The sequence below is a fragment of the Aplysia californica genome, unplaced genomic scaffold (assembly GCF_000002075.1).
Source record: "Aplysia californica isolate F4 #8 unplaced genomic scaffold, AplCal3.0 scaffold00506, whole genome shotgun sequence".
Taxonomy (NCBI): Eukaryota; Metazoa; Mollusca; class Gastropoda; order Aplysiida; family Aplysiidae; genus Aplysia; species Aplysia californica.
This window is the reverse complement of record NW_004797776.1, coordinates 246145-265237: the sequence shown is the minus strand read 5'-3', so window position 1 is coordinate 265237 and position 19093 is coordinate 246145. Positions and strand designations below refer to the sequence as shown.

Sequence of the window (19093 nt, the reverse complement as noted above, 5' to 3'; positions counted from 1 at the left end):
CCTTCTCAACTAGAACAAATCCAAATTCACCAAACTTCAATAAAAACTTTAAAAAATCAACATCAAACAATGACAACTTACAATCTCATTGCGTCCTTCTCCTTCACTGTCACCGTTCTCCGCACTCTCTGACCTTGAGGGTGACTTAACCTCTGTAGCCTTGATAAGCATGGTTCGTAACTCACTGTTTTGAGTAGTCAAAGCCTCCATCATATCCTGAAAGGTATAAGAGAATGACAAATGTTTGATGAGAACAGTTTGAGATGATCTGCTGCTTTACATAGCAAGTCATGACGACATTAGCAACACTATCCTATGGCATAATTAGCACAATAAAAACACACAGAAGATGTGAAAGTGTAAAACTTAACTAGAGTGCCCACTTTTCATGATAATGATTATAACTGACAGCATTATAATGTGCAACTTTTAACTTGAAAGCTGGCTTCAAATATACTGCACTTAAAAAATACCCAGACAGATCTTATGATTTACAGGACAGAGCTTTCACTGTCTCTGACAGTGAGCAAAGTTTGTGACCAACCATAGAACACGCATAAAAGTAAGACTAATCACAAGATACGACCTGATCATGAAAAAAACAATGAAAAGAGCCAAGACCGTACATTTCAGTCGCTGAACATACATTTGTTTCTCTGAAAGAGATCTCCGTTTAAGTTTGATGATATTGTGGCGTGCACCCAGATTTACCTGTGCGGCTGTGAGTTCATTCTGTAGCGTGTCCACCAGCTGTGCCTGAGCCTCGTAGTGTCGGAGTCTGTCCGTCATCTGGTCCTGCTGGTACATCTCCTTCTCCACAAACTGCTGGGCAGACTTGAGCTCTGTCACCTCCCCTTCCTTGGAGGACAGCTGAGGGAGAGAGTTGCACACTACAGGTTGATTTGTGGGAGGAAATATGCAAGCAACAACATTCTTATAATATTTAAATTGTGGTGGTGGGGGTATAGAACATTAACTATCTATAAAAACACTTTAGCACTTGGAAGTCGAGGGGAAAAAACAGGCCCATCTGGGCAAAATTCTAAACAACACTCAGCATAAAACTGAAGAAATTCAGGTCAGACAAATATCCAAGACCATTGATCGGCCAGTTATACTGAGAACACACTTCTGTTAGAAATAACTCACAACTTCTCGTATCTGTGTGAGTTCATCCTCCTGTTGTGCCAGTTTGGCTGATAGTTCGTTGACCGAGTGTTGCTCTGTCTGTAGTCTGGTCACCAGCTCCATGTTATCTGTGCTCTGGTGGAAAGAATGAGCAAAAAGGTAAGAAAATACGTGAATGAAAAGGTGGAGGGGAGTGGTTGAGCTAGGGGTAAGACATGAACACAGACAATTTGAGAGGCTATTGCTTGAGCAAAAAGAAACACACTGACATAGTTATAACATTATGTGGGGTAGGGAAAATAAGCAATACAGATGAATAGATAGAAACAAAAGTGAAAAAGAAGTAAAACCAACAACACAGAGGTTTTAAATGATCAGATAAGGAGGATACAAAAGAGAAAATGAAGGCAGAAGAAAAGAAAAAAAAGGCAAAGGACCAAAAAAAAAAACCCCAACCCCTCAGAACCTCACAATCTTGACCAATCACTGACCGACAATATGACACAGAAAATGACCATCCACCAGCAATCTTGACCTATCCCTCTCCCAAGTCTACCACGGGATATGACGAGCCGACTCACAATCTTGACAAATCCCTGTTGCAGCTCCTCCAGCTGTGTCTTGAGCTCCTTGTTCTGCGACAGAGCTCGGCTCAGGGCCGTTCGGTCACTCTGGATACTCTCCAACAGCTGGACCTTGTCCCCTGCCTGCTCGCCCATCTCCTCCACTGACCGCTCCAGGTTTGACACTCGCTCCTCCTTCTCCTCCAGCAGTCTGTGATTAGCAAAAATTGTAATGGCCTTTATTAGATTTGTGAAGAAGCACAGAAACATTTATTTAAGGCAAGGAAAAAGTAAGTTTAGTTTTAGTAAGAGTTTTACAGCACTTGCAACACAATAAGGTCATATAAGTGCCGAAGATAAGAAGTGTTACGAGAGAGTAACAAACACAAAAAAGAAGGAGGGCAGATAGAGAAGATAATTTTTTTATTGGAAAGAAGGAGCAAACCATACCAGAGCACCCGCAAACCACCCACAGGAAAAAATAAGACGGACAGAAACAAGACAAAGAAAAAAGGCAGGACCTAACAGTGGTGTCCTCCAACATCCCCCACTGTAATGGACTTATACCGACATCAACACAATTTAGAAAATCAAGTTTGAGTCAAGAGAGGCACAGACACATTAACAAGTTATTTAATGGAAGGAAAAAGTCAGACAAAGAGAACAAAAAGAAAGACTCAACAGTGGCAACTTCCAACAACCCCCCTCACACTAGTCAGAAGGCAGGCCGAGTCAACAACACTTCTCGAGCCGACTTAAGCTGTGTGGTGAACACCCCAGCAGAGAGACACGACACAGAAGACACTGGACAGCAGCAGATAACCAAGTAAAGATGAACAGAGGTGCCACAACAGGCTACGAGAGAAAATCCCTTTAACTTTTCAGGCCCCTTCGAAATGTGTGCACAGGGACTAAAAATCTACATCATGTCGTCTAATACATCAAGCGTCAAAAACTATTTTTACATGTATTTTTCTTCTTAAAAAAATAATTGCACTTCTCCCCCCAAGGAGCACTTCTCCCCTCAAAGGACACTCACCTGCCCAGTTGCATGTTGTCTCTCACTTGTGTCTCCAAGGCCACAGTAGCTTCCCGAACGTCAATGCGAAGACGCTCCAGTTCTGCTGTTACCTCCGGGGGGATGCTGGGGGCTTGTGGGGCAGGGGCCGCAACCTCAGGTCGAGGGGCGTTCTCAACATCCTCTGTACGTAAGAAGTGAAAGAAGCAAAATAAATTATATACAGGAATATATGTGAGGCATCATGGTGAAACTAGGCACTCGTGAAAATAGTGAAATCAAAGAAATTGGCATTTTTCTGACTGTGGGACAATTTTTTTAACTAATTTTCTTTTTTTTTTTTTTGGCTCAACACCGTTTATATCCATTCACAAACACATTGTGTGTGGATTTTACCGAAAAACATCAATTAAAGGCGCAAAAGATGTTGACTTTCAGTTTTCAAGGACTCTCAAGCTACCGAAATGACAATACTTTGGCTAATTTCACCTCTGAAACCAGGTGACCCTGACCTCCTTCAATCGCAAATATATCGACTTCTATGCATCACACATGGATATGTCTTTCACCAAATAGAAGGCAAATGAAAAAGCTTTAACCATATATATATAACCCCACATGCCAAAAAATTGACAAGCGCCTGATTCCACCATGTCGCGACACTTATTACTCGACATTAAAATATTTGTGACAGTTAACTACGAAAAAAAGGAAACATACTACGAACAGTAAAAGAACAAAAAAAAAAAAAAATTGAGCTGTTCGCTTACACCCCGTATCGATTTAAATAAAACAAAAAACTAGAAAAAAAAAAAAGATAAGACTGTCGGTACTGAGTTTCAAATGTTTGGTAATAACATGCAATTGTAAAATAAAGGAATTCACAATCCTGCTTCTCTGCTGAATTGCTATGTGGGGTGAAATACCACCAGACAGCCAGCAATTCTAACAATTTGTCAAAAACGAACATGACTGCACACAGCAGGACGACAGAATTTTAAGACCTTCTAATTCAGTCAAAAACCATTTAACAGTACACAGCAGTACATTGTCCAGTGATAACAAGTGACAGTCATAAATTATCCAGAACAAAGCAGCATCACTCACCTAGCTTCCTCTGCAACTCGTGCACAGCGCCCTCTAGCTCATGCTGCTTGTTCAGCAGTTGCTCTCTCTCCTCAGTGAGAACTGTTACCTGAGAAGGTAGGGACATCAGCAGTGAATTAGAGCCAAGGTTGGTTTCTTTTGTTAAAACATTTTTTAAAATAAACACATGCACATCCACACAGAAGTGGTCATTACGCGTTCAGGAAAAGCAAATTCAACAAAATATAAAACAGAGGAACAGTAAAGAAATAGATCTCCCAGTGGTACCAAAACAACCATCCATGAGCTTTGTCTGTCTTTTAGTTCAAGAGAAGAGCACGGATGAAGCAAAGTTCATTACAAATGATCCATGTGAAAGGTATGCTGAAGGTTTAATGGCTCTTTCAACACTGTAAAGTTATGTCAGAGGTGGTACATCTGATGCAACTTCAGTATCATATGGCACAGAATCAAATGGTGGAAACCCTTGAAAACACCCCCAAACAGTCGAAGTTCAGGAAAATTAATCAAACATAGCAGTTCAGCATGATAACAACTGAGCTGACAGGGTGCCCTGACTGAAACATAAACAAAAATGAGAAGCTCATGTAGACGTAAGAGTGCTTCATGCTGACGAAAGTGAGTACTTTTGTTTGTTTTAGTGGAGGTTTTACGGCGCTCGGAACTGCATAAGGTCATATGAGCGCCAAGGGGTGGATGTCAACAGAGTAGACTTTACAGGGAATCAGACTAACTCAGCTCACCTCTCTAGCTTCAACAGCACAAAGTCTGTTTCGACTTTCAAGGCATCCCGGAAATAGCGGGTCATAAGAGTGTGACAAACATACAAAAGAAGTAGAGGAAAAATTATGATAGTTTTAAGAATTAGGAAAGAAAAAGCAGCAGTTCCCTGTTGCAGTTCAGGCACAGTTGAACATGACATAGATGAATCAGCCCATTTACAATTACAATTCTACTGCATATAAGAACTCGAGATGTTAATGTTCCCCTCTTAGGGAATGGCCTAAAGACACTTCAGTCAGTAGCACTGCCCCGGAGGGTTAGCAAGCACTTTGAGTTTGAGTAAAGAAAAGCACATTGACACAATAATGTTCACGAAGGGCAGGGAAGGAGCAAGACAGACAGAAACAACAAAGGGAAAGAGAAGAAGTAGGACCTACCAGTGGCGCCCTCCAACCACCATATCTTGAGTACACATAAGAGCATATATTGTGCTGATGTGAGTCTGTGTATTGTGGTCACATAAAAGAGTATATGTTGTTTAGGTAAACTGAGTACCTTTTAGAAACAACAGAGTCCTTCAGGTAGATACGAAAGGTATAAAGCCTTGAGGAGTCAAAAGTGTATCCCTTTATTGGACCTACATGAGAACCTCGAGTACATATAAACAGAAATGAGTACCTGCTGTGTGACCTGCTGCGACTGGTGCCGGAGCTGCTCTGTGTATTGCTGGTACTGGTCTGTCACTTGGTCACGCTCCGACTGGAGCTTCTGCGTCAATTCCTCATGCTGGATGGGGCGATGACGGGAAGAACAAAATGTGGTCCGATAATAAGACAATAACAACAAAAATAACATCAGGAATGACATTATGGGAGATAAACTTAAGTGGCCTGTTCTTCCGCCAGCTGACAAAACGTCTTTTGTGCGTGCATGCATTCACAGTAGTTTCAAGAAAAAAGGAATTTTGTCACCGTAACCATTAAAGAAAAGGTGTTCTTCCAAAATTTGTATTCTAATTTATTAAAAAACTAGTCACAGTTTAACTTTGATATTTTCAGAAAAGTGGGGTGATCAGGCTATTGGTGAAGCAAATTAAAAAATTTGGTGCCAAAAATGAAAAAAAAAAAGGCGTTTTATCAGCTTAGGGCAATGAACAATAATCAGCGTTGATTAGGTTCCCAAACTTCAGCTCACTTAATCCAAACCCCACACCTGTTGTGGGAGTGCCTCAGGTATCTTAGATCCAAATCACACAGCCCCTACAGATGGACATTATTGATTTGTTATCCTATATATTTTCCTTACACTAGTTTATGAATTTACCACATTGCCTTTTTCTTTTTTCTCTCCAGGATCAGGCCAACAACCTATAGGTCTTTAAGTTATTGCATAGACAGTGTTACTTACTTCCCACAACATTCAGAAATAAAAATATGTAGTGATAAATGAAATTTGGTCTTAGCATCTAGCTTAAAATAATCTTATCTGACTACTCTGAAAATCTTATTCGTAAAGATACATAAAAAAGCCAGTCTTAAGAGGTTGTGCTTGATAATGCAAACTTGAAATCATATTTCAGCTTTATCTTTCTCTTTTCTCTCCCTTTGTCTCCCTCCATTTCTCTCTTCCACATGCTTCTAGCTCTCTCTTCTGCTCCTTCTCAACACATTATTTTATTCACCTTAAAAGACCTTAACACCTGACTGTTTCTCTCTATCATCGTCAATCACACATTTGTCCACTCACCTGATGTAATCTCGCCAGCAGACTGTCCCTCTCCTTCTGGAGAGAGTTGAGAATCTCCACACTGCCCTGGGTGTTCTCACTCTCACTCGAAAGCTGGGGAGGGAGAAAAAAACATTCCCAGCTGTTCAAATGTACTAAGACCAAAATTTAGACTTTGTTAAAAATTGTACTTTTCTTAATCTTTGGTATTGTTTGCATGAGTTCAAGAAATATGTTGACGAAATTCAACTTCTAATTTTTTTTAAAAAGCAAGAGATGATACACAAATTAGGTACAATTGTTAAAAGAAGAAAACAGTTTTTTCTTCCTCCTTAAAATTTTTTTTTCTTTTATAGACATTTGAACAGCTTACTGACAATTTGTAAGTCATCCTATAGTAGTTCACTCAGAGCCAGCACAGTAACTGTCCTATTTAGCCAGGAACAGATTCCAGTAATGGAATCATAGAACCCCCCCCCGCTTAGTCTAAAGAGACATCTAGAACTTGTATTGCTCACAAAGACACAAATTGGTATCATAAAAGCATTAAAAGGCAATCCGTAATTCAACACACAAAAAGTTTGGGGGGGAAAAGAATCAAAGTATTCACATATTTAACTTTTAATACTAGGGTCCTACTATTAGCCCAAAGTGTTTCTTCCTGTGTAATTTAGGGGCTCCACACCTCGTACATGAAAGACGTAAGTACAAAAACCATATGAGGAAGACATTTTATAAAATATCTCTATCTTTGTGCAGGAATGTACCCCAACACAGCACAGGCTGGCCCTAACAGGCAGAATGAAAACAGCCTAGCACACTTAATGACCGAAATTGTTTTTTTTAAGGGTTTTGCAGTAAAGAGAAGCACTTAGACACAATAAAGTTTGGTTGGTTAAAGCCGGTAAAAAGAAAAAAAAAACCGAAAAAATACAGCAGAGGGAAACAACAGAAAAGAAGTAGGACCTACCAATTGTGTCTTCCAACCACTTACTGATACAGGTGTAAAACACGTCCAGTCAGACAATGTACAACAATAGACTTACCTGCTGGGCGTAGAGCTCTGCCATCTCCAACTTCTTCTGTAGCTCCGTCACTTCGTCTGAGGACGACTTGCACTCAGTGACCTTGGCCTGTAGCTGCTCCGACAGCTCAGATACTTGCTGCTTCAGCTCCTCATTCTGTTTACTGAAACAACACAAAGCAATTGCCAGGATCAACCCAACCAAAGTGAAGTAATGTGGATTCTTATTCTTCAATGACCTGCTGATTTATCAAGAATCAGGATTTGGCACACATCATGACGCGTTGCTTGGTCTACCTGCTACACTTCAGTCAATTCAGTGTCACAGATTAAATCAATCTCAATTCAACATCCAACAGTTTTAAAAAGTAAGAAACTATAGTGTCCGATGAGTACATCATTTCATGCATGTTGAGTCTCCTAAAGCATGTCAGATATTCTCTGTAATATACAACCTACCAAAATGGGTTGATGGAATTCAAAGTATATACACCCCCATACTTTAAAAAATTAGTGATATAAAGATTTGAGTAAAATGAGAACACCACCACTGCACCAAGACCTTTAAAAATAATTTTGTTGCTTTATCCTTACATTGGAGTTGAAAACAAACTTTCATACAGACAAATGTGCAATACTGTAAAATGCCATAACAAAGCCATAGAGATGGAACTGTCATAACCAACATCTCAGCCATTCGGTTACAGAACAAGATGTACATATGTCAGATGTGCTGACAAAATGAGTTACTCCTTGCAATCCCTAAATGGAGATATCAGCCTAAAATTGACATAAGGGTCGCATTTGTTTACTTTCAACTAGCGCATTTTTTTTTTTTCAAGTTTAACGTGTCTCTTGTCATTTCATACTAATTAATGATATGAATTCCATCAATAAATTATTTGACGCAGCAGTAACTCATTTCAACGGTACGCTTCACAAAAATATATGTAAACACTAAAGTAACTACAGCTTCAAGAGAATACCACAGGTAGAAGGATTCCTGTACTTACCTAGACTTGTACGATTCTAACTTTAGCCTGTCTAATTCTTTAGCATTCTCAGCAGCATTCTGAAATGAAAAGAAGGAAAATTGTATAAAAATTAAGATTTTCAAAATGTAATGCGGAATTTCATAACATAAATCAGAAATTGTGAAAATAATTTCTTGACATTTCTTTAAACTTGCTGACATGATATGATCCTGAAGATGATGGGGACTGTAGATACGTTTCAAAGTCTTATCAAGAATGTTTAAGAGTTGCTTGGGGGTGAATGTGGTACAGCTTATCTCCAATGATAGTGAAAGTTAAAAAAAAATCACACTTATGACTTTCCTTCCTCTACAAACAAAAAGATGTGGTCATAAGCATCAATATTAAAAACAACACCAAATCAGTATAAACGGTACAACAGTCCATGGAAAAAAAAAAGGTGCACACAAAAAATTGCTCTCAAACACTTCCTATCATAACCTTAACCCCATCTATTCCTCACTAGTGAAACTCAATTTCAACCCAATAACGAAATACTCGAAATGAATCTGCTTGCAAAATTCCTTTAAGAAGTGGAGTAAAAAAAAAAAAAGTTAATTTTCTCGACATAAATTTTTTCAGCAAGTTGGGCGAGTCTGCTGTTCATTCACCTTTCTCACAACTAGCTCTTGCTTTGTTTTCCAACAATCACCTCCTTGAAAACAACAGAAGTTCCAACAGAACCTAATACACTCTGCCTACTTCTGACAATGTCATTGAATTTTAATTTATCTTTTACTACTGCATGAGACATGGCAAAAACAGACTGACAGTAAGACAGAGAGAGAGAGAAAGAGAGAGAGAGAGAGAGAGAGAGAGAGAGAGAGAGAGAGAGAGAGAGAGAGAGACAGAGACAGAGAGAGACAGAGAGAGACAGAGAGAGAAAGAGAGAGAGAACAAAGACAGAAAAGGAAAGAACAAGACAGAAAGATTTACAGGGAGGTGGGGAGGGGGGGGGGAGCGGAGGAGATAGGAATATCCTGTGTATGTTTTGTACAAAAGATAGTGAAAACATATTGTCAGTCTCCTTTGGTGTCCCAATAGATTTTAGCATACCTTATACAAAGAGAGAAAAAAAGGTACCAATTATTATGCGCATATCAAAAGCAATGTTTACAGTATGGTTTCCAAGTCACGAATGCACACTCCACTTTCGTATGCACCTAAGCATCACCCAAGACTTCCCCGCACTGGTATAGAGCTCTATACAACCCTCAAAGTCACAATGAATCAAACAATACAACAATAGAATAATAAATGGATAAACAAAACAGTAGAACTGTACACTAGGCATTATTCGTCCCTGATCCAATTCCCCCCCCCCCCCCCTCACACACACACACATGTGTGCGTGCACACACACACACACACACACACACACACACACACACACACACACTCTCTCTCTCTCTCTCTCTCTAAATGGCCTTCAAGAAGTGGTTGGGTGACACGACATATTCTGCTGTCATTCACAGATGTTACACAGCTGCTACGGCAGGGACAAAAAAAAAATGGGCAGGGGTGGTGGTTAAGAAATTTACCGCTTATGTGAGCAAACAACCAAAACAAAAAAAGCCCTGCCTCCTGGCCTGGCAACGATTCAATCTACTTGTTAAAAGGACTGACACCTCCTGACCTGGACCAGACTCAGTTTACTTGGTAACTGTGTGTTTTGAAATTCGACAAATCTTCCTCCCCTATCATTGACTTTGTGTACAGTTCACGGGGAGGGGGGGGGGAGGGAGGGGCATGACACCAGCTGTTGATAGCACTGGTTTGGTTTACTCGAATACTGGTTCACAGTGTGTACATTATCAAAAGCTGGGCCTACAAGAAGCAGCTTCGTCTCTTGCCCCAGAATCCATGAAGAAGTCACTGGATGGTGTTACTAGTGACAATTTGATCACTTTTGACTGACATTTTCTAATTTCCTTATGTGGGCCTTACCAGTTTGTTTTCCTGACTCCTTTGCCGTGAAAACTTGTAGTTCTGGTTTTTGTTTTGCTCTTCTTTACAGTCTAATACATTTGCACATCTACTGGAAGCAACATTCACACAGCTACTGGAGGCTACATTTACATTCACGCTGCTACTGGAAGCTACATTCACATCCCTGGTGGAGGCTACATTCACACTGCTACTGGAAGCTACATTCACATCCCTGCCGGAGGCTACATTCACACTGCTACTGGAAGTTACATTCACACCCCAGCTGGACGCTACATTTACATCATCTCCGGAGGCTACATTCATATTGCTACTGAAGGCTATATTCACATCCCCTGCTGAAGACTAAATACAGATACATCCCTGCAGAAGGCTATATTCACTACTCCTCTAGAGGCTTCATTCACATTGTTGCTAGAGGCTACAATCACATCACTTCTACGCAGAAAGATCGAGATACTACGTAAATTAGATTTTAGTATGAGTTTTCCGGAACTTGTAACATAATACGGTCGGGTAAGTTTAAGTTTAGTTTTATTAAGAGTTTTCTGGCACTTGCAACACAATAAGGTATTATAAGTCCTGATGATTAGAGTTGTTACAAGAAGAACTAAACAGAAAGTTGTTCCAACATCCGATCAGGACATTGAGGATTGCCTTGTTAATTTTAGTTTTAGTTTTAGTAGAGGTTTTTCGGCGCTCGCAACTGCATAAGGTCATATGAGCACCAGAAGATTAGTAGAGCTGTTACAAGAGAGTAACAAACAAAAAAGAAGAAGGGGAGATAAGGCCGATACATGTTTGACAGGAAAGAAGAAGCAAACCACACCAGAGCACCCGCCAACCACCCACCGATCAGTTTAATGTTAGTTTGAGTTTAATGTTAATTGAGTAAAGAGAAGCAACATCAACACAGTAATACCAATTTAGAAATTAGTTCAGTAAAGAGAAGCAGATCGACACAATAATGAACGGTCACTAGTGCTGGGAAAAGGTAAGACGAACAGACAGAAACAACAGAGGAAAAGTAAAGAAATAGGACCAACCAGCGGTGCCCTCCCAACACCCACCAAAGAGCTATCTGATTCTGTCACGCCACTTCAATCGTTCAAGTGGCTTTGAGAGACATCTCAGAGCGTTTCTTTAGTAAGTAAAAAGCAAGGTGGATAGCAGAAACAAATGGAAAATAGAAAAGAACTATTAAGAGTTTCAAGCGTCACCCACCCTCCAACCACCCAATCACCTGCCTTTGTGGGTTCAACTACTAGAACACACTACTACACAAGGATACGGCCCTTGTACTTACAAAGTTACAGCACAACAAATCTAGAGCCAAAGAAAGATACAGGGAAACACACCCCACCACGGCCATCATTACCACGCTCTGCAATCGGTTGATACCACGGCACGACTTGCAACAGGGCCATTCCACGAGGACATTTGGAACAAACTTTCTTACAAGGCTACAAGGATAACACACGTAAACACTGTAATTCAATATCAATTTACTTTAAATGATCAGAACATTTGAAAGACATTTAGTCTTAGTAAGTGTTTTAAGTAACTTGCAACATAATAAGGTAATTTAAGTGCCAAAGATTAGAGGTGTTACAAGAGAGTAACAAACACAAAAAAGGACAGGAAAGAATAAGCAAACCACACCAGAGCACCCGCCAACCACCCACTTTGAAAGACATTAAGAATAATATAAAATGCAGTCATTTGAAAAAAAAAGTGCTTTATGCAAATTCTTTGACGTGTTTAGTTTCGGTAACTGATGGGGCAGAAAAAAAATACCTCATTTGAATGGTCAGTTACCGTGGAATAGCCCTATTGTATCGTCGTAGTATTACAACGAATCAGCGCCGATAACACAGTCATTTCACCGGGTGGAAGATTAGGATTTAGGACAATGGTGAGGCTGAAACGTATGTACGAGCAGATCACTGCACCAGCCATCAAAATCAAAATGCGAACTCCCCCCCCCCCTCTCTCTCTCTCTCTCTCTCTCTCACACACACACACACACACACACACACACACACACACACACACACACACACACACACACACACACACGCACAGCGCACGCACACCCCCCCACCCTTTTTTTAATACAGCGTATTTGGTTTAATAGCCTACATGCGTAAACAGAAAAACATGTATACAACACCGGACATAGCATTACATTTGTGTTTGTTTTAGTAAGAGCTTAAACAGCATTTTTAACATGATTACGATAATAAAAGTTCTTAAGATGAGAAGTGTTACTAGAGAGTAACATACCGGGCGGGTACACAAAAAAGGAGAAGAGATAATAATAAAGAGAACAGATTATGTTTGATAGGAAAGAAAGAGCAAACCACACTATCAGAGCACCCGCCAACCACCCACTCGAATTATTTTTTTTTACACGAGGAAAAAAAAATAATCAAGTACACATACAGAGCAACAAGAGGCAAAGGAAAGAAGTAGATCTACTGCCTACCGGTACCGGTGGCCCCCTTCAACCATCCCAAATGGAGAAGGAAAAAAAATCCAAGAATCACAAACGCAGACGGGTCGACTGAAGTCCTGGTGACAGGAAACCGTGATTTTACTTCCAAGACCCCGTCAAAACAACACCCACAGGAGAAAACAAATCTACACACCACACACCACAATATAGTGGGAGTAGACACGTCAATACAACGCGTCAACGACCCTGCCTCCCCGACCTCACACGTGTCATGACCTCTGGGAGGTCAAAGGTCAGCGACGGTCGCAACGATAAGATAAAAGAAGCTGCGCCGGTCGTGACAGGTTAAAATTTGCAGCACAAGTCCAGCCAGGTTGCCATGGCGACAAACATACACAGCTCACAATACTTATAAACGTAGCAGGAAACCCTTTAAATCTCCGTAGATACAATTTAGGAAACGGACTGTTCCGACTCAGGGCGAAACCAGACGGGAAGGCGTAAGTCTCGGGCGCAAAAATATATTAACACATACGCAATCGACTAATAATAATTATATAACACAGTGGCTTTTCTTCTTTTTCTCGAGAGTTGTTTGAGTAAGGAGAAGCACAACGACACAATAATTGTCATAATGCAGAGAAAAAGTAGGACAGACTGAATGAACGGAGGAAAAGTAAAAAAGTAGGACCTACCAATAGCGAGTAGCGCCTTCCAACCACCCGCATCAAACTTGCCCCATTGCAAAATATCCCCTGCACAAGTGAGTTTAACCTCAAAAGTGCCAGAGCGAGATTATAGGTGTTATTAGAGAAAAACATACAAAGAAAAAAAGGAGAAGAGATAAACACAGATGTTTGATGGGAAATAAGGCAAAGTAGACTGCTGCAACTTCGCACCCAATTCAGAAGGGCACAGACCAGGCATAAATAACCTGTACGACTCGCACGTTCCGTAAGCCACGTTCATCAGGATGGTTTCTACTCCGCAGTAAAAAGCTCATCTCGATTAGACGTCTTCCACAACTTACTTACAACCACGCCTCCACAACCCCACCCCTTTTCCCCGCCTCATTGTTCGACAGCGCAACTGACTGCAAATATTCAATTCGAACCTCAGTCTCAAACATGACCACTTCGAGTTGCAGCGTAAAAAAAATAAATCTCCTTCAACTCCTCTAGGTGGCACACGTAAACCCGACACCTAGCACACATGCTCAAACCCCCTGGGGCAGTGCCACCGACTGTAGTGTCTTTAGGCCATTCCCAAAGGGGGGATATTTCTCGTTCAAGTGCAGTAGAAAATGGGCTGATTCATGTCACGCTCATAACTGTGCCTGATCTACAACACGGAACTGCTGCTTTTTCTTTCCTAATCCTTACTATTGCCATTTTCCTCTACTTCTTTTGTATGTTTGTCACTCTCTTGTGACCTGCTATTTCCGGGTTGCCTTGATAGTTGAAGCAGACCTTGTGCTGTTGAAGCTAGAGAGGTGGGCAGAGTGGGTCTGATTCCCTGTAAAGACTTCTCTGTTGACACCCACCCCTTGGCGCTCATATTACCTTATGCAGTTGCGAGTGCCGTAAAACCCTCTACTATAATAAATAATAAACACATGCTCATCTATAACATTGCGAAACATTTCCACCTCCACTAGTTAAGTTTACAAAATAAACCACAAACATAACTTGTTATTTCCCACAAGCAGAGGTATAATCATGTGACATATATTATCTATCAGGATACATGTCGCAGATAAAGTAAGATAAAGCTACGTTTGAGACCTTAGGACCAAGCAGGTAACTTGTTATGTTGTATTTATGTTTAAGAGAGAAGCGTATGGACAGAGAAAACGAGTAATAAAAAAGAAAGAGAGGAAAAACAACTCGGACAGTAATAAACAGTAGCAGCTGTTGACCTGTAGTTTAACAATGACATCGTGATAAAGGCTACTTTTCGCCGAGAACGGATAGCGATATTAGAAATTCTGAAAAGTAGTAGAAGCAAACCATTTTCGTTTTGTTTTAGTAAGAGTTTTATGGCACTTGCAGCGCAATTCGCTTAAAAATGCCGAAGATTAGAGGTATTACAAGAGAGTAACAAAGACAAAAAAAGGAGGAGGGGAGATACTGATGACAGATGTTTGATAGGAAAGAAAGAGCAAACCACACCAGAGCACCTGCAAACCACCAACAAACAATTTCGAACACCTATCAACCATCTGCTCGGGTGCTAGAGAGCACAATGAAAATGAGGTTGACAATGAGAACAATACCGCATCTGTATCTCACTGACTTTTCAATGAAACATTGAGGGTTCGTTTGTTTTGTTTTTGTTTTGGTAAGGTTTTACGGCACTCGTAATTGCATAAGGTCATATTAGCGCCACGGGGTGGATGTCAAGAGAGAAGTCCACACGGGGAATCAGGATTACTCTGCTCACCTATCTAGTGTCAACAACACAAAGTCTGCTTCGACTATCAAGGCACCCCAGAAATAGTTCACAAGAGAGTGACAAACATATAAAAGAAGTAGAGGAATAATGACGATAGTAAGGATGAGGAAAGAAAAAGCAGCAGTTCCCCCTATGTTGTTCAGACACAGTATGAGCATGGCAGTGATAAATCTGCCCATTTACAATTCTACTGTGCATAAGAAAATGTTAATATCCCCCTTTGGGAATGGCCTAAAGCAAGACACTTCAGTCACTAGCACTGCCCTGGGGGTGGGGGCGAAATTGAGGGTTTTTAAATTTTAGTAGAGGTTTTACGGTGCTCGCAACTGCATAATAGGTCAAATGAGTGCCAGAAGATTAGACGTGTTACAAGAGAGTAACAAACATAAAAAAGAGGAGATAAGGGCGATAGATGTTTGATAGGAAAGAAGAAGCAAACCACACCAGAGCACCCTCCAACCACTCACAATTGAGGGTTAGACTTCACAAGTTATGCTAGGAAGACACTGTCCCCACAAGAAACACTTCTAGTTTTATTGTCCCAGACTAACAAAAATATATTCCTGACAATCATGCACTCAGCAGAGAAGGAATCACAGTTAGTTTCAGTAGAGGTTTTACGGCGCTTGCAGCTGCATAAGGTCATATGAATGCCAGAAGATTAGACGTGTTACAAGAGAGTAACAAACATAAAAAAAGAAGAAGGGGAGATAAGGACGATAGACGTTTGATAGGAAAGAAGAAGCAAACCACACCAGAGCACCCGCCAACCACCCACAAGGAATCACATAAGACAATGCTTTTCTACAACCGCATAGATGAGTAATCAACAAGCATGGTTTCACCGTGATAAAGAAATACTATTCTGTTCCCTGCATGTGACACAGCATTCAAGCAATTACTTCAAAACTCACCAGTTGAGCTCAACGACTACAATATCAACCAAAGCAAAGTTTTGAAAAGAAAACAAATAATAGTGATATCACAAATCCCACAACATCAATAACAACATCTTGGTGATCCTCGAGAAAATTACCAACATCTCTTAGACACAACAAAGGACAAAGAAAAAAACAAAAACAAAAACAAAGAAAAAAACAAAAACAAAAACAAAAAAAAAAACCCCAGAAAAAAACAACAACAAAATCAGAACATTTTTGGGTTTCGTGGCAAGACTAAACTAAAACTAGGCGGTAAATCTAGAACCCATTCCACCAGTAGACAAAAGAGTAAGAACTAGCACCATGAAATTACGGCAAATAATTAAACATACCAAAGATCTGGATGAGTACAAGGCACACCCTCTACTCAAAATACAACACAACGTTCCCTATACAGATCTGTACAACTCTCAACCACAATTTGGAATAAGGGCTCTACATTTTGCAGAGCGTAAAAAGAGGGCAAGAATTTTCCTTCACCAGTACAAAAAGAGATTGTGAATACAGTAAGGGGGTACTATAAAGAAGGCTAGCACATAGGCAGTGACTTTTTAAAAAATACAGGGAGGGGCATGACTAGAAAAAAAAAACCAAGATAAAAACAACAACCCCAAAGCAACCTCAATTTTTCCCAATGGGAGAGTGTGCAACATCACTAACCTCTTTGTCATTGAATTCTGACAAAAACAAACATTCCTCACTTTTTTTTCCCCTTTTCAGTTTGGATTTCTGAAAACTTTGGAGAATGCCCATCCCTGAACTAAAAGTTAAAAAAAAAAAAAAAACACAACTAAAAAGGCCTGGAGTGATCAGCTACAGAGAGAATCTCACCTGCTCCTGCACATGGCAATGGGGGAAACAAATACACAGATCAAACAAGAGAAATAGAAAGAGAGACAGTGGGAAGTAAGTACTCTTTTGACACGAAAAGTCCACATCCATGTGCAGAAAATGTATTTCATGCAAGTAAATCTGGAACCTCCCACGAATATCCTCTATTGAAAGCTCACTAAAAACCATCTAAATCATGTAAAATGAACAAATGTACTCTTTCTAATTCTGAAAATAATTTTAAACTTTCAAAAAAATCAGTCTTCCACCAAATGATGAACAGGAAATTGCCAGGAGACAAAAAATATTAATAATCAATTTCCAAAAGAACATGCAAAAGTCACACTGATAACCTAATCTACATCTAAAAATTAATGATGATAAAAAAATCTTTAAAATTCAGCAGAGCATAGCAGGAAAAGCCAAACTTAAGCATAACTCATTCTGAGGTCATAAGTAAATACAAATAAATTTCAAATAAAAGCACATACGTTTAAAAAAGGAGAAAAAAAAATTAAGCACTCCTTTCGATTCCAATCCAATAAAATTGTTCTTACAGCCTTCACATTCACCTGGCCACAGGTTAAAGTACCTCAACACTAACTGTAAGACTTACTTAGTTCAGAAAATTCAACTGACCTGCATAACAGCATTAATTTCAGATTTGAGTTGCATTTTAATTTTAAATATTTACTTTTAAAAGCCTGATCAACTGATGAAAACGCTCCCCAAAAAAACAATCCCCAAATATGTTTTCAAACTACAGTGAGTGCACCTTGCTAAGCAAAGGCAATTGATCATGGTATGAAGAACCCCGTAACATTCACCACTGACCTATAGTGCACGCTACACAAATACTGCATCAACAAGAGCAGGCAAGAATAGTCGTATGAATTGGTCTACACAAAAGGACTAGTTTATTAGTGGTGGAGTTGGAGAGTTTGCTGCATTATCGTAGAGTCCTGAACACAACCCTGACCCAGTGTCAATCAAGAAGAAACATTTTAAACGCCAATTTTCAACAGAAAATGCTCAGTAGCAGAACACACAAGTCACAGCATGCTCCCATGCACCCAAGCCGACTCATTCTACCACACTGCAATAGTGCTGGGCATGTGGTAAGCACGAGTGCGAGCATGATTGTGAGTGTGAGTGTACGTGTGTGTGTGTGTGTGTGTGTGTGTGTGTGTGTGTGTCTGCATGTGTGTGGTGTGTGTGCTTGTGAATGAGTGAGTATATGTCTAGGTGTGTGCCTGCACTCTTCATCACTGACCTTCTCAAGCTGCTGACCAGACTGTGAGGTGGTGGACAGACTCCGCTCCAGATCTGATACTCTCTGGCGCGATGCTTTTAACCGACCACTGAGCTCCTCAATTTCCTCTGCAACAAAAGTAAACATAAAAATCCCAGCAAAGTTTAAAAAAAAAAAAAAGAAAGAAAATTATTATAACGATCATCATTTTACTTGTATTAGATTTGTCTTTTAAATAAAGATAAAAATCTGAGCAATTTGATAGTACAATATGAGCAAAACATCCCTTTCAAAACTGCAGCAATATGTGAGACACACAACCTCAGATTCAATGTCCACTTCCAAAAGGATTAAACCAAGTGAGTGAAAAGCCATGAAAATTCCCTATACACAACCCAAGGGCTACTTAATAAAATTCCAAGAAAAAGAAGTATGATATGACAAGTCTAACATCCCTTTCAACACAATTAGTCTATTAAAAGTATCACTTCCAATTTAACACCCATCTCCAAAAAAACTGAGCCAAGTGTGTGGAGAACTATGATAACTCCTCCAAGAGCAACATTGCAAGAATGCCCTAGTGGTGAAACAAACTAGGGTCATCCGCAACACTGTCCTGCATGTTACCAACTGAGCTACTGGCACAACCAACAAGATTCGCATACCAACTTGTACAACAAAGTACCAAATATCATTCATAAAGACACAAATTCACTCAATTCAATCTACCCCCTACCCACATTTTCCCTCACCTGTCCATCTGCTAAACACACGTTCATTCATCTCAGTTACTGATTTACCAACACGTTGACTCACTTAGGTCCACCCTCCTCCTACATATTCACTCACTTTGTCCCCTATCATCACTCACCGAGATCCATGCCCCCC

General features: G+C 40.1%; 1 protein-coding gene across 1 annotated transcript in view; it reads right to left on the bottom strand.

The window, feature by feature from the left end:
* The window catches only part of LOC101849152 (golgin subfamily A member 2), a gene marked incomplete at its 3' end in the record, with an annotated part of 40888 nt that overhangs the window by 7331 nt on the left and 14464 nt on the right, over positions 1–19093 (bottom strand). The window contains 11 exon segments of the mRNA XM_013086797.2: positions 82–216; positions 712–870; positions 1150–1263; positions 1710–1902; positions 2731–2893; positions 3817–3904; positions 5218–5325; positions 6286–6378; positions 7311–7452; positions 8302–8360; positions 18227–18333. Of these exon segments, the coding sequence (XP_012942251.1) occupies positions 82–216; positions 712–870; positions 1150–1263; positions 1710–1902; positions 2731–2893; positions 3817–3904; positions 5218–5325; positions 6286–6378; positions 7311–7452; positions 8302–8360; positions 18227–18333 (1361 nt within the window).